This window comes from Poecilia reticulata, linkage group LG12 (assembly GCF_000633615.1).
Source record: "Poecilia reticulata strain Guanapo linkage group LG12, Guppy_female_1.0+MT, whole genome shotgun sequence".
NCBI classification, from domain to species: Eukaryota; Metazoa; Chordata; class Actinopteri; order Cyprinodontiformes; family Poeciliidae; genus Poecilia; species Poecilia reticulata.
In genome coordinates, this window is record NC_024342.1 from 47186 (window position 1) to 63367 (window position 16182).

Sequence of the window (16182 nt, forward strand, 5' to 3'; positions counted from 1 at the left end):
GCCTACACTCTCCCACTGCTGCTGTCCATAATCATGTCTCAGAAAAGGCACTTTGTAAGTGTTTCCTGTAGTACACTGGTCATAGAATTCTTTCCAGAATTCAGAAAGACAGTCTCTAACGACTCCTCCGTCATCATAACCCATCTCATGTGTTCCATCTGGCAGGACAAGTTGGATTTTGAAGTCCCTATCTAGAAGTCCATCATCACAGAAGTGTGCTATGAGCTCATATGAGTTCACAAAGGTCAGGTACTTCCCACAGGAAGTACCTGACATTTGTGAACTACCAGTATCTTCTTCACTGCCTTGACAGAAGATGTGGATTGAGGGGATAGTGGCAAAGTGTCACCCAAAATCTGTGGCTCACTGTCAGAAAACGGTCCTAGAAACACTATGTTACTGCTATCCAAATCCGCCTCCCTGAGCTCTGCAGAATGAAGTGAAAAGTTAATATTGTCATGATTTGTTATGTTTCCAACAAATAGGAAGTCAGAAGTTACTGTGRATATTGCAGATTGGCTGGTTGTTGCAACATTTACAGCAGATGAAGAKGAAGGCTGACTCAGAGAACTGTCTTGATCCTGAAAAAATGGTGAAGACAAAAYTTCATCTTGACTGACTGACTGGTTAGCCTTCTTTTTACGTGTGGTCAGGTAAAACCTGAGAATAGTCAGTTTTGTAACATGAAACATTTGTCCAACAGAGATTTTGTCATCAATTGGCACTTYCTGATAATYTTTCAGATCTATTTCAAAATCTGTTATGGACCCTTCTCTATTTCTCCCATTTGSAAAGAAAAGGCCAAGAGCCATCTGGATTAGCTCACATTTTTTAGCATCCTTTGATACATCSACCTTCCTTGTTCCACCACCTCTTSKTGCTCTTACTTGTTTAAAAGCCTGTTGTTCTTCATCATAAAGCAGCCAGCCTATTTCTATTTTTCTCTTTGACTTCAGAGCATTTTTCTTTACAGTTGTTTCAGATTGCTCTTCTTTTTCCATACCACAGTCATCTTCATGAGCAGTTCTTCTTTTTCCCAGCTTTGATTTCAAGCGCTCAAACAGTTTTGATTTGCGACTGTTTGGGGGGGCATTTTCCTTTCTTTTACAGTATCCCAATAGGGCTATGCGGTCTCCATATGATGGCAAATAATTCTTTAACTCTTCATCTGTCATGAGCTGGATGACGTTGGTATCAATCTAAATAAGGACAATAAAAAATTATTTCTTTAAAACTACAAAAATGGAACTAGAATTGCATGCACATTATTTTAATTAAATTAGATGACACTGTTAGACACATGCTTTAAAAAAACTGTAGTTTTTGAAATGCTGACTTTTTTCAGCTAGTACCTTCTCTCTCTGCATGGTCTCGATAGTTTCCTCAGGAATATTCCTTTGTTTCAGGAAATCAATCAGGTCATCCATTCTGTGATCTTACAATGGAAGAGAAGATACCCAAGACCATCATCAAATGTTTCCAATAAAATGTAAAGCAAGTCATACTACAAAATATAATTTTATCTGGAAAACTAATAATAATATAGTCATTCATAATGCCATCCATCAATGCATCAACACCCTCATCCCTAGTAGGGTATGGAGGGGTCTGGTGTCTATCTACATAAAACGAGAGGTGGGTTCACCCTGAACAGGTCGCCAGTCTGTCGCAGGGCAACACAGAGACAGACAGGATAAACAACCCTGCACACACACACACGCACGCACACACACACACACACACACGCACACGCACACACACGCACACACACCTAGGGAGAATTTAGAGAGACCAATTAACCTGACAGTCATGTTTTTGGACTGTGGGAGGAAACCGGAGTACCCGGAGAAAACCCACCATGCACATGGATGCATGGTGGGTGCACAGGTGGGCTTTCTCTGCATGGAGAGAGCCCGGGGTCTTTCTCCATCCAGAACGACCCTGGGCTGGGACACTCATAATGCCTTTAAGCACTATGTTTTTTTGTCAAATATTTTACTAAGGTTAAACTCTAACTATTTCAATGTTACAAATAAAATGTTTCACCAAAATATTTATTTTTTAAATTTAAAACTTTTGTTTTATAATRACTATAAACCACAGTTATTTGTATAATTACACAAATATATGCATATACAGTGGTTTTACTTTTAAAATGGACACATCTTGAGAAACTTCTTTAAATTCACAGAAAAGATAAGAAARCATTTATTGGTAATAAAGAACTGTATCGTTCCATATTGACCTTGTCTTTAGCAGTAGAAAAGGAAATACACTGAAAATTAAGCCATCTGAGGAGAAAAGAGGTCTTTCAATAGAGAACGGGAGAAACACGCTATAGCAGAGAAGTCACTTACCTCTTGTGTGATCAGAAAAGGCTAGTGAAAATCCAGCTGTTCCACGCTGTCCAGCCTTTTGTCTTTCTGAAACAACACACACTGTACAAAAGCAAGCACATGACATAAAATGCCATGACATATTTAATTTATCTTTTAAAAAATACATAGGCTCAGAGGTATCGTTTCGGTGTCGCAGTGGTTTGGGAGCGAGATCCAGCATCTACGAACTACTCAACAGTTATTACACCACGACTTTGTGGTAAACTGAACATGTGTCATTATAGCAAATAAAAGTACCACACATCCTCGGATATTAACTAAAGTTACCGGAAAGTCAGGACTGACGAAGACACAGAAAACGTTAGCTTCAAATATATTCATCTTCTTAAGCTATCTTCAAGATTAGCTAACGTCGTCAGTATGCCAAATTGATTACTCTATATTAGTTTATGCTAGTTTATATTACAGACTTAAATTAACAAAACCAAATTTCTTATCGTTGTAAACAGCTATATTTAGCTGGATGCTTGCTGGCGCCAGGCAGCAAGCATCGATGATAAAGTCAAACGGTACAGGTGGACTGAACTAATTCGAAAGGGGGGTTCAACCTCCACAGAGTCCCTAAGCCTCCTGAGCCCATATAGACTATCTCGTTATTTTGAGATACTATCTCATTATAATGAGATTGTATCTCGTTATTTTGAGATACTATCTCATTATATAATGAGATACTATCTCAATATAATGAGATAATTATTCTTTTTTTTTTTTAACAGAGTGGCGGAAATGGGCTTCCATAGGGTTTTGCGTAATGTGCGCGTCTTTTTTTTTTTAAGCCCCTAAGGTGCAGGGCATATCGATGGGGAAAAGGCAGACTGACATAAACCTTTTAAAACAACGGAAACAACTGAAATTTAAAAGTGCTGTGTTGTTCTATCACCCCCGTTTCATACCGGACCACTTACAGCACCGATGTTAACGCTATAAAATGAACGTTCTCTATCGTGGTAACACCCATGGAGGAATTTCTTTATTTCTTTATTTAAATGGGTTCATTTTTCAGAGGGATACACATTGAGGGTATCGTGATTTTAGCTACCAGTAGCAGGAGAACAGAGCTGCGCCAAGAAGCTAACAGAAGCTAAGAAATACTGAATAGAAGAAGAGCTGCCATCGATACAGTTGCAGCCAAGCATAATTTAATGTTACACAATACAGTTTTACCAAGATGCTCAACGTCTAAACTGGCATTGCTGTGCATTTAAGGTGTAAAGTTTACCTTCGACCAAACGCCCCCCAAAGGCATCCCAGCGCCCCCCTTTTGTAAAAATGTCCGCCAGCGCCCCCTGCCGTCCTCTGAACGCCCCCTGGGGGGCGGTGCCGCCCACGTTGAGAACCGCTAGGCTAGATAAAGAAATTGTGGTTTTAGGCCTTTTATGACCACAAAGTAGATAAATATTTGAAATCAAGGAAAGAAGAGAAGTGGAAGCAGGAGGAAGAAAGATAGAAGACAATGGTCAAGAGAGAGCGCCAGTGAATTCAAGCAGTGCTGAATTCAATTGCTCTGGAACGAGACAATCTCTCACATGTGGCAAACCTAAAATGGTAAAGCAGCAACATAATGTAAGAATATTAAAGCATATAATCAGCAAAACATTAAGCAAACGTATAACAAAAAGACAATTTACAAAACCTTAGTTTAAAACATCTAATTCAACCCAAAATGGTCTTACTTTGAGTTGATCATCAGTCAGTTGGGTCGAAGCAATGACCAAAACCCCCAAAATTGATGGAACAGAAAAGTCTTTTCTTCAGGTGAGAGTTGAGAATTGACTGGCATCCCAGCTAGGTTCTCAGCAGAACCTCCAGTATTTTGAGTTGAAAAACAGAGGAAAGTACTCTTCTGTTTGGTGAATGGAGAAGCTGCCACAGCAGGCCTCCACAGGCAGACCCGTCAATAGACTTCTCAAGTCTCTATGGGAATGCAGAAACGTGAGGTATGCAGACCGCTTTCTAAAAGTTCTACAGGGAACACTTTCAAGGTTTTGAAAAAATTCTTATTTTTGGCTAACAGGTTAGAAGAAAAAGGTTCAGAGCTGTTGTGCCTCAGTTGGAGGCTTAGGAATTAATTCTGATCAGTTCATGAACAAAAATGGATCCCAACATTCCAAATAAACTGCAGCATTTTCCTAAATTGTATCTGAAGACTCTATGTCATTTACAAATAGTTTCATGATGCTGTAGTCATGAATATGTTAAGGGTTGGCTCAACCATTTAGAGTTAGGGTTATCATCACCTTCCTAATCCTGATTTTGGCAAAGAAAAAAAGAAAAAAATCATGACACCTTTTTTCCAAAAGATGGTTTAGGCACAAAAAAAAAGAAGAAAAGAAACACACACTTTGCAGAAAAAAATGTCACAGGCACACAGTCATCTTAGGAAGGTGACAGTATGACAAAACCTAGCCACTAAACTTCTATTCAACTGCTGGTCATAAAGTGTTAAACAACACACTAAAACAGTGAAAAATATATTTCTGTTAATAAAATCTTGCTACAATCTGAACAAGATTGAATGGAAAAGATGTGAACCAGATCATTTTTGTATGCAGAATGGTAAACAAAAACTGTTAATAGCATTAAGAACAATGCTAAGTGCTCTTTGCAGTTTTAAGTAAAGCTTGCTGATGGACAAATCAAAATGAGATTCATAGTCGAAAAAATATAAACATTAACAGCACTTTTCACAGTTTATTTGACCAGGTAAAAATTTGAGTCAAAGTTAGAGGCAAAGTGTCAAGGACAGTCTTTCCTTCATAAAGTTTTCTTCCTTTATGGAGGAAGTAACCCAGAAGAGCTGCACGTGAACATGTTTTGTTGGTTAGCCTGTTGGTACAGTTTCGCGCCCCACCTTACCTTCCTCGCATAGGGTTTTGATAACGTCATCCATACTGATTAAGTACTGCAATATTCTCGCGACGTTTTCATCCCACTGTCTGAAACAAAAGGTAATCACTGAAGTCTCGCGATGCATTTCTCTGCGGATCCCACCCTTCTCCGGTGCCGTCTGCAGTGTGTATAATAGCAAGCAGAGAGACGCTGGGACTGTAGGAGGAGTCGTGGCAAGGTCGACAGCAGCATCCTTTATTAAAACAATACATCGCTTACAAGTGGTCCTTCCTGACTTTTAAAAGACGAAGGTTGTTGGAACGTTTTTATTTACTGCGACAGAAAGAGAAAAAGAAGAGTGGTGGTAACTTCCCAGCTTGTACTCGCATGTCCTGCCGCCGCTAAGCAGCTATCTGCCTCTAATACCGCCCTCTGCTAGGGATCCTGCGCCTCTCAGCGGGCAGCACAGCGTGTGTTTTCCTGCAACTAGCAGGGGTTTAGTGACGGAGCAACACAGCGCGTTCTTTTCTGATTTAGTAGATCCAAGCGAGTGTTGGCTACATTCCGCATAACAGCTATGTCGGAACCATCCTCTGCGCCTTCCGCGCCAGCAGACAGTGCTGCCCTGGAAAATGATTTTTTAGCTCCAGATGCCGGGCAAAGGCCGTCCGGTCCGACACCTAGTCAGAGCCGCTTCCAGGTGGATCTTGTGTCTGAAGCTGCGGGCGCCTCTGAAGAAAAGTCTGCGAGCTCCGAAAACTCCGCAGCGGGTGGTAATTCGGAGGCTAGGGGGGAGGAAGCCAAAGGACGGTTCAGAGTGGTAAACTTTGCGGATCCGAACGGGTCGGGGAGCGGGGCCTCTCCGGAGGCAGTGCCACCTGAGGGATTACAGAACGGAGACACGGTGATGAGTGAGACCAGCTTGCATTCATCCACAGGGGGCCAGCATCACTATCACTATGACACCCATACCAACACCTATTATCTGAGGACCTTTGGCCACAACACCATTGATGCTGTTCCCAAAATTGACTTTTACCGACAGACGGCTGCGCCTCTGGGAGAGAAACTCGTGAGACCCACCCTGTCGGAGCTCCATGACGGGCTGGAAAAGGTAAGCTTCCCTCAAGATTCAGAGAGCGTTGATGCGTCCAGAAGCCAGCGTGTTTAGCTCGGTGACTAATTTAGATTGAGAGTTAAACATGACTTCCACAATAAGATATCACGCTGTGTGGGATCCTCACACTCGGTGATATGCTGTTAATTTGGGGGACAGATTAGTTTCTATTGTTTCTAAAACTCCCAAAAATCCCAGATGATTCTTCTGCTCCTTTCTTTATTTCACTGTTAGTTTACCACTTCACTAAGCAGTCTTTTTAAACTTTTGAAACCATTATTCAAGGTTGAAATGCCATGATATATAAGCAATCATTGCTTAAAATAATTAAAAATGCAGTAGACTGTAAAATTGAGAGATATTGAACACTTTCTGTAGTTTCAGGAATTTAAAACTGTATGGAGAGTGAGGGTGTACCTATTTTCAGCTTGTAATAGTCTCATTAAGTCAAAGCACAGTCTGTTCTTCTCCGTTCATCTCCTTTCATCCCTATGGCTGTGAATGTGGAATCTAACTGGCCATCCTATTGTCCAAATCTCTTAATTGTATATTATTCAGGGTTTCTCTCAGTGTTTTGTAGGCCTGGTGGGCCACCTGGCTTTACTTGTGTTCCCACCAGGCTAAGCTTTATTTATTCTGATTATTTTTTGTATGTTTGCCTTTAAGACTTTATAGTTTAGGTATTGTTAATAATGTCTTCCAATAACACATTATTACACATTACCTTGATTTGTGACATTTTAAAGGTCAACTTCAGAAAAAAGTTTTTTTAACTCAAAAACACACTAGGCCACTGGATGACTGCCCTAGCGCCCCTACCACTAGGCAAATAAGGAACATTTTCAAGTTTTATTTTTTTTTCCTTAACATTTTGTTGAAGATGTAGACGGCTATTGAACAGTCCATACATAATAAACATGTTTGTGTTAGTGGTTGTTACATTTATTACAGCAATCAATTTTTCTACAGAGGGATTGCTGCTATTCAAAGAAAGCAATTAAAAACTTAAGCACTTTATTTTTAAAAATCCATTCTAAATTCTCCATATTTTGGATTTGCAAACTGTGTTAAATGAGAGCAATATTAGCCATTTCTTAGATAAAACGTATAAGTAGCATTCTAAAGTATTTGGCACTGCTTCTGGCCACATAAAAATATCTTTTAGCTTTTGCAGGTTGTCAATTTCCTAAGAAAACATGTTGCAACTGAATATTTTTCTTCTGAAGACAAAAAAATACTGTTGCAGACAAAAAACCTCGCTTCTAATTAAATTGTGAAACCTATCTGGAACCATTTTGTTTTTAAATTGGCATGAAAGCTGCAGGGATGCAGTGTGGGTTGACTCGGTTAGAACACAGCAGAGTTGCCGCATGCTGCAACTCTACCTGACTTTAAGTAGACAAAGGATTTTATATGCATTGTGTTGCTGTGATTTTGGACTCTGAATAAACATGAAGTTCACTAAATAAGAGTGTTCTGAAGGGTTAGAAAATGTTAAGCTGTCAATGTAAGGGATCTTGGAAATAATCAGAGGTACATTCTATACATTTCAGTTCTATGTTTTTGCACTGATTCTACTATATAGTCAAAACAATAATAAGATGATCAATGATCAATTCCTTTTTTTTTTTGGAGTCAATACAGTTAATTTTCTGTAAGCGCCTTATCCAGGTAGAAAGTGCTCCAAATTTCAAATATCCTATAGCTAATTAAAACAGCTTCTAGTTTCAGGCTTAGTGCTGGGTATGGTGTATATTCAGTCTGCAGAATTTAATTTATCCCTGATAGAAATAATTAAATTCAGGAGGAATTCTGAGTGGTGTTGATGGAAAATATTACAACTGCAACCACTAGTGAATTTTACACATGTACAGCGCCCCTACCACCAGGCTTAGCGTAATATAGGATCTTCCTGCTGTTACGTATAAGATGGCAAGATTTAATGTTGGTGTTAGTGTCCTTCATGTCATAAGAATAGGAACATATTTCTGAAATGTCACAGTGTTTGGCACAAGTAAAATTGTTCATAATGATTATAATATGGCTAGAAATATTCATTGCCCGAAGTTATGATGCGTTATTCTGATTTCTTTTACAGCAGGATTTCCCCCAGAAAACTTGCTAAGCCCGGGCACCGAGCTTATCAAGGTTTTTGTATTAAAAGATATTAAATTGACAGAAAATGTTAAATATTACTGGGTAATTTATGTTACTGGATAACATTGCCGACAGTACTTAAACCCACAACTATGCAATCTTGAAAACGACAAATAAAAAAATACAGTTAAGATAAATATAAATTATTTGCACTTCTGTTAAATCCAAATTAAGTCTTCAATTAGTGGCTCTAAAAACATGATGTAATGCTGATCACATTTAGAACCGGCCCTAGCAGAACAGATTGTTAGTGCAGTGAAATTTTATATAATGTATCAGCATAGATGCATTAAAAGATTTTAAATTATTTAATATTTAAATGTAAGCTTTTAAGGAGCTGGCAAGTTTACTTTGTAAAAGTTCAAAGAACAATATTCATATTTATTGTTTTGTTACCTGCGGCAGACGGGCGACCTGTCCAGGGTGACCTTGCCTCTCGCCCTGAACGTTAGCTGGAGATAGGCACCAGCAACCCTCCTGAACCCACTGAGGGACAAGGGTGTAAAGAAAATGGATGGATGAATGGATGTTTTGTTACCACAGCTACAATCTGATGCTGTCAGTTTAATCTTAGCTGTTTGTTCACAAATATATCTTAGTAAATTACATTTATAACTGACTGCTTTTAAATTTGGCTAATTAAATTAAGCCCCTGTCTCAGATTTCATTAAATCAATATTGAAATGCTGTTAAGTGGTACTGATGTTCTCAGCAGCAAGAGGGGCTCCTAACCTCTTAAATTAAGGCCTCATTAAACATTGGACTGGCCCTGCATTATGAGCATGATGCGCATTTCTGCTGCTGGATGTAAAGGAACAAACGGGAGATTTAATTTATGTAGCTTAGTAGCTCTTCCGTTTCATGTCTATTGCGTTTTTAATAACCGCCACAGAGACCGTTTTGGTTGCCCGAGTTGTCCTGATATAAGTGCGGCCGCATACTGCAACTCTACCTGACTTTAAGTAGACAAAGGATTTGATATGCATTGTGTTGCCGAAAAAATAAAATGGAATAAAAACTCACCAATGTGCTGCGAGACCATGGACTGAATCACTGGCTCACTAATGCACCGGCGTCCGGGAAGTCAAACTTCATCAATACAGACACAGAATCATCGTGTTGAGACGTAAATGCACACAAAGTACATAAAGCTTTGTTCACAAATATATATAATTCTCACTGCACGTTCAACGTACCCTTCTAAATGTGCTATGAACGCGAGCAGAGCAAACGTGATGGATTAAACCTGACTCCTACCTTGATGAAGTCTACAAAAAAACATGGATCCTCATCCTCACAGAGGGCTGATGTAAATGTTCATATAGGTGAGACTAGATGAGTGATCTGCGCCAAGGTGAACTTCAGATACCTATTCAGTGCATCAACTATAAAACTCTACATACATTAACTGTAAGCCAGAATTATTTAGTGTACCTCTAATAAATGCCTGACATGTAGCAGTGTATGTGTGATCAAGTCTTTAAACTTGAGTTTACCTTTTAGAAAAAAAAGACATAATTGAAATACATTTTGTATGATTTTCTCTTATTGAAATCCAGCAGTGTGCTTGGCGTTTCATTGAGCCTGCGCAACTTCATCTGTTTTAAGAAAACGATAAAAACTAAGTGAAGGTTTACAACATTGCAATAATTGGGTAAATTCACAGATCTTTCCCTCCATTGATAACAATACAATCCACAGACGGGGCACACATGGAGGCAGGGTCTGAGCATGGTTGTAAAGCTTTAAATTGTAGATCTAAAGAGACAGGTTTGATATTAGGATTATTAAGTATATTATGTAATAAATTATTCCTTTAGCTCTTGCTTGAGGATAGAGGTCTTTAATTAGTGTTGTAGTCGATGAAGCCAAAGACGAACTCTGTCCTGTGAATTTCTTCTGAGATACCTGATCTGTCAGCTTATCAAGTGATTTGTGATGAAAAGCTTATCCTGTGTCCTCTCAAGGTCCCATGATAAGGGTGTGTGGGGGGGAAGCCTATATTGTTTTCTTTAGTCCTTAGTTAATGGCAAATGTCCGACACAATGACGGGAGTCTCTTTCATCACCTCTATATTAGAATGGCTGCAGTTCTCAGGATGGGGATGGTGAGCTGTTGTAGTTGGATCATTTTTAGTGTGTGTACTTTCTGGCGAAATAGCTTGGTAAAAATTTCACTTTGAAATGAATGGGACTAGTGCAGTTGGAAGGTCGTACTGACCCTAATGCTTCCACCCTATCAGGTCTTACTATGTTTTCCTCCCTGTGTTACATACTCAGATTGGAATGAGCATCGGAAATTCCACTATACCAATTGATTGCTTTTCCACCGCAATTAATGACTGAATCATAGAATTGTTCCGGTATATTAGCTGCAAATAGCTACACTTTTCAGATTCTTTTTAGTAACTGATACAGGTTGTGATACAGGTACATTCAAATTAAATGTCCTTGGCAGTGTGAGCAATGTGTCTTGGACAGGAGTCTTTTCTGAGTCTTTTTTTTTTTTTTTTTTTCTGACCACATGGCAACAGCATCCTAAAAGTTCATATTGACAAGCTAGAAGGGAACCAGTAACAAAGGAGATTAATTCCGACTGGGGCAGCCAAGCATAAACCCAGGCCGCTTAAATATTGATGTAATCTCATTGTTGCTGTAGTGTGGCAGCTCCACTGCCACATTACAGCACTCCACATGGGTGAATCAGTGTGAAACTTTTGGATCACAAGTATTGTGTATGAATGTATCCCAAAGTTACAGATAGATTCAGGATTTGCCCCAGAAAACTTGCTAAGCCCGGTGTTTGGGGCTTTTAATACAAAAACACCATGTTTTTGTATTAAAAGCCAGGAAATGTAAAAATATTACTGGGTAATTTTATGTTACAGGAATACATCGTAAGTGAAATGCTATTTAAACCCACATATATAGAGTTTAAAAAACAACAAATCAAAAAAATTAAAATTAACATAAATTATTAATCCAAATTTTGTTTATTGAGAATATCAATGGTCCTAACTTTGATTGAATGGTTTCAGAATACATTATACAAGATTTTAAGGAGATGGCAAGTTTATTTTGTAAAAGTTCAATCTTCATAATTTTGTTACCACAATCTGATGTTGTGAGTTAATCTTTGAGTTTGAGCTCTGTTTTAACATTTACTGTAAGGACATTTTGAACTCAATACCACCTTTAAAACAGAGCACTGTTTAGCGTACAAGCTGTCCTTGGATAAATAAGGAAATTGTGACCTTGAGGAGACTATGCCGGAAAACTGAACATTTATGGAAACGTACTGATCTGTTGGTCCACAAGCTCCACCTTAAAGACTTAATCAGTTCCTTAAATGAGATGCTCAAGAATGCAAGAGCCAGTTATTTCACTAATCTCATCAAATCAAAAGGGTGAAATTCAAAAATTTTATTTGACACAATCAAGAACATTGTTTCTCCACTGTGTTCATCTCAAAGTGCTTTTACGCATGCCGATTGTTATCGTTTTTTTTTTATTTTTTATGAACAAAGTTGCTAACATCAGAGCAAGTATCACGCCTTCACTTCCCCCACTGTCTGGACCCTCGTCCTCTGACCGTGGAGACGTGGTCCTCTTTTACCCCAGTGTCCATTAATGACGCATTTGACACAGTCATTGAGTCCGGATGTTTTCCCAACATCTCTTTTTAAAGATATTTTTAACTGCATCGGTCCAAGTGTAGTAAGCTTGATTAATTTGTCTCTTTGTTCTGGATCTGTACCTCAATGTTTTAAAAGTGCTGCTGTCTGTCCTCTGCTAAAAAAACCTAACTTGGATTCCTCTATGTCTGAAAACTACACACCTATCTCTAAACTACTTTTTATGTCAAATATCCTTGAGAAGGTTGTAGCAGATCAACTGAACTCTTTTCTAGAGGAAAATTATCCTATGGACATTTTTCAATCTAGTTTTCGCAGATTGCATTCCACAGAAACTGCATTATTAAAAGTTTCTAGTGATGTGTTGATGGCAGGTGATTCTGCTACAGCGAAACTACAGCGTGTTTGTTGTACTGGACTTGACTTCAGCTTTTGACACTGTGGATCACACTGTTCTTATCAACAGACCAAGATCTTTTTGGTATTTATGGAACTGTTTTAAATTGATTTATTTCTTGTTTATCTGATAGGTCTTTTACTGTGTTTTTGAATAATGTTCATTCTGATGTTGCTCAACTGTCCTGTGGGGTGCCCCAAGGTTCAGTTTTGGGCCCACTATTTTTACTGTATATACGCCCAATAGATTTTATTTTAAATCGCTACAGTAATGTCTCTTGCCATGTGTATGCTGATGATATTCAAATATACTGTTCGTTCCGATCTTCTGAATTTCACAAATTGACTGAACTCAGTAATTGCCTGTCCATCCATCCATTTTCTTCCGCTTCATCCGGGGTCGGGTCGCGGGGGCAGCAGCTTCAGAAGGGAGGCCCAGACTTCCGTCTCCCCAGCCACTTCTTCCAGCTCCTCCAGGGAACTCCAAGGCGCTCCCAGGCCAGCTGAGAAACATAGTCCCTCCAGCATGTCCTGGGTCTTCCCCGGGGCCTCTTCCCGGTGGGACGAGCCCGGAACGCCTCACCAGGGAGGCGTCCAGGAGGCATCCTGACCAGATGCCCGAGCCACCTCAACTGGCTCCTCTCGACGTGAAGGAGCAGCGGCTCTACTGAGTCCCTCCTGGATGACCGAACTTCTCACCCTATCTCTAAGGGAGAGTCCAGCCACCCTGCGGAGAAAACCCATTTTGGCTGCTTGTATCCATGATCTCGTTCTTTCGGTCATGACCAAAAGCTGATGACCATAGATGAGGGTGGGAACTTAGATCGACCAGTAAATCGAGAGCTTTGCTTTTTCACTCAGCTCTCTCTTCAGCACGACGGACCGGTACAGCGCCCGCTTCACGGCAGACGCTGTGCCAATCCGCCTGTCGATCTCCTTCTTCCCTCATTCATGAACAAGATCCCAAGATACTTAAACTCCTCCACTTGGGGCAGGACACCCCCTCTGACCCGGAGAAGGCACTCTACCCTTTTCCGGCTCAAGACCATGGCCTCGGATTTGGAGGCACTGATCCTCATCCCGGCCGCTTCACACTCGCCTGCGAACCGCTCCAGCGAGAGCTGCATATCAGAACTTGGTGAAGCCAATAGGACCACATCATCCGCAAAAAGCAGAGTTGCGATCCTAAGGCCACCAAAACGGATCCCCTCAACACCTCGGCTGCACCTAGAAATTCTGTACATGAAAGTAATGAACAGAATCGGTGACAAAGGGCAGYCCTGGCGGAGTCCAACTCTCACAGGAAATGAGCCCGACTTGCTGCCGGCAATGCGGACCAGACTCTGACACTGGTCATATAAGGACCTGACACTGGTCATATAAGGACCTGACAGCCCGTATCAAAGGGCCCGGTACCCCATACTCCCACAGACCCAGAGTCGCCAGGCTCAGCTTCCTCAATGGAAGGCATGTTGGTGGGATTGAGGAGGTCTTCGTAGTATTTCGCCCACAACGTCCTGAGTCGAGGTCAGCAGCAGACCATCCCCACTATAAACAGTGTTGGTGCTGTACTGCCTCCCCTTCCTGAGACGCCGGGTGGTGGACCAGAATCTCCTCGAAGCCGTGCGGAAGTCTTTCTCCATGGCCTCTCCAAACTCCTTCCACGCCCGAGTTTTTGCCTCAGCAACCAACCGAACTGCATGCTGCTTCCTCTGCCGGTACCCATCAGCTGCTTCTGGAGTCCCACAGACCAAAAAGGACCAATAGGACTCCTTCTTCAACCTGACGGCATCCCTCACCGAAGGTGTCCACCAACATGTTCGAGGATTGCCGCTGCGACAGCCACTGACAACATTTCGGCTGCAGCTCCGATAAGCCGCCTTGACAATGGAGGCACGGAAAATGGTTCACTCAGACTCGATGTCCCCCATCTTCCCCGGGACATGTTTGAAGTTCTGCCGGAGATGGGAGTTAAAGCTCTGTCGTCTCACAGGGACTCTGCCAGACGTTCCCAGCAGACTCTCACAACACGTTTAGGCCTGCCAAGTCTGACCGGCATCCTCCCCCACCACCGAAGCCAACTCACAAATAGGTAACTGCCTGTCTGACATTAAAATTTGGCTGAATGACAACCACCTGCAGTTAAATGCAAGTAAGACTGAGACGCTCCTGATGATAAAATCGCGGAAATCAGGAAGCGTCTTGGGTTTTTAAACCCTTCGAATATAGTCTCCGAAATCTGGGTGTTCTCTTCGACAGTTTGTCTTTGGACAATCATTGCAAACTGTTAGTTTGCAATTGTTTTTACCATTTAAGGAATATTTCGAAGTTGTGAGCTATTTTATCACAGAATCATGGAAATGATTGTCTATTCTTTAATTTCTTCTCGTTTAGGCTACTGTAATGGCCTTTTAGTGGGTGAAAGTTTTTTTTAGGGGTGAAAGTAAGGGGGTAGGGCAGGGTACTGCGTACCCCTAAAAAATTTAGCGGGGGTACGCAGTACCTGCAAGAGAGAGGAGCGGCTGTCAACGGGTTCACTCTGCAGCAGTGAGTGCACCCACTAATCAGCCGTGACTGATTCGTTTTTCAAGAACAATCTAAAACACAACTTAATCGGTTAATAACTTTTTTCCCATTTCATATCGTTTCTGAACTGTTCGTGCTTTGCTATAGCGATATGTCAATCGCGGAAGGTTTTGAGTCAATCTCGGCATTAGGTGACAAACTGAACGCCCCCAGGACGCTGAGACCAGCACGTCCTTCTCTGACTCCTTATCAAAACGTTCTTAACTTTATTAAAGAAAAACAACAAAAAATCAACAAAACGTGTTCAAATTAATGACCCAACAACAATAATAATCTCAGTGATTATTGTTTCAGCAAGGTGTTGCGCAATGGACCTTACCAAGCTCCGCCCAAAAACGCCCCTCGAAAGTCCCACGTGACTGCATGTCTCACAAACAAAGCCTCGCGGATCTTAGTTTCTATGTGTAAAAATGGCGTCTTTCATTTCGACTGACTCTCTGCAGAGTATTTCTGAGTTGATTCGTGTAGCATTTCTGCCGAATTTTCAAAAAATATCAGCCCACGACAATGGACAGGGGAACCAACAAGTTCATGTCATCTTTTTTGGACGACATAAAGATGTTTTAGCCATGCGATGCCTCCAACATTGTGCGCGTCACAGCTAAATGCTACCGGTCGATGAGGAAAACGGCAGATCCTCACACCCTCAGCATAAATATAGCTGTGGACAAGATCACTGATGCCTATTGTTCTTGCAAGGCTGGGCAAGTCGGGCATTCATGGTGTTGAGGGTTACTTTTGAATCAGTGATTTCTGTTGTTGGCAAATGTTTGAGTATGCCTAGGCCTTATACACTGTACTCGGTGCTAGTGTGGCTAACACGATTACAGTTTAGTAAAAAGCCTTTTCAGGTCAAATAAAATCTTTAATGTATGTCAGATACGGTACACATTGCATATTGATCTGTTCAGCTAACGTAAGACTGTGTAACAGACAGGCTTCAAGGTGTAGAAGTTGTATCAGTACTGCCATTATGTACTTGGCTAAAAGGTTTTCATAATGAATGTGTTTATTATTGACTTTGTTTTTATCATTCACTAAGCACAAAGAAAGCAAAGCAATAA

The 16182-nt window shown here is 40.8% G+C and overlaps 2 protein-coding genes across 6 annotated transcripts in view; one reads left to right on the forward strand and one right to left on the reverse strand.

The window, feature by feature from the left end:
- Positions 1-12: 12 nt before the first annotated feature.
- On the reverse strand, positions 13-3019 carry LOC103473106 (uncharacterized). 2 transcript variants are annotated; one of them, XM_008423062.2, is made up of 3 exons: positions 2358-3019; positions 1353-1435; positions 13-1199 (listed from the first exon to the last, which is right to left on the reverse strand). In XM_008423062.2, exons 1-3 carry the CDS (start codon positions 2557-2559, stop codon positions 246-248), a joined length of 1239 nt encoding a protein of 412 aa, XP_008421284.1. In that variant the 5' UTR covers positions 2560-3019; the 3' UTR covers positions 13-245. The 2 variants fall into 2 exon arrangements, with proteins under 2 accessions (XP_008421284.1, XP_008421285.1); XM_008423063.2 differs by lacking the exon at positions 2358-3019 and having other exon boundaries at positions 1353-1689.
- Positions 3020-5440: 2421 nt separating this feature from the next.
- Positions 5441-16182, forward strand: part of LOC103473108 (solute carrier family 12 member 2) — an 81829-nt gene continuing 71087 nt past the window's right edge. For 2 of the 4 annotated variants that reach the window (XM_008423065.2, XM_008423068.2), the window contains exon 1: positions 5441-6342. In XM_008423065.2, the coding sequence (XP_008421287.1) occupies positions 5806-6342 (537 nt within the window). In that variant the 5' untranslated portion in view covers positions 5441-5805. The remainder of the gene's footprint in view (positions 6343-16182) is intronic. The other 2 variants (XM_008423064.2, XM_008423066.2) reach the window with 1 other exon arrangement.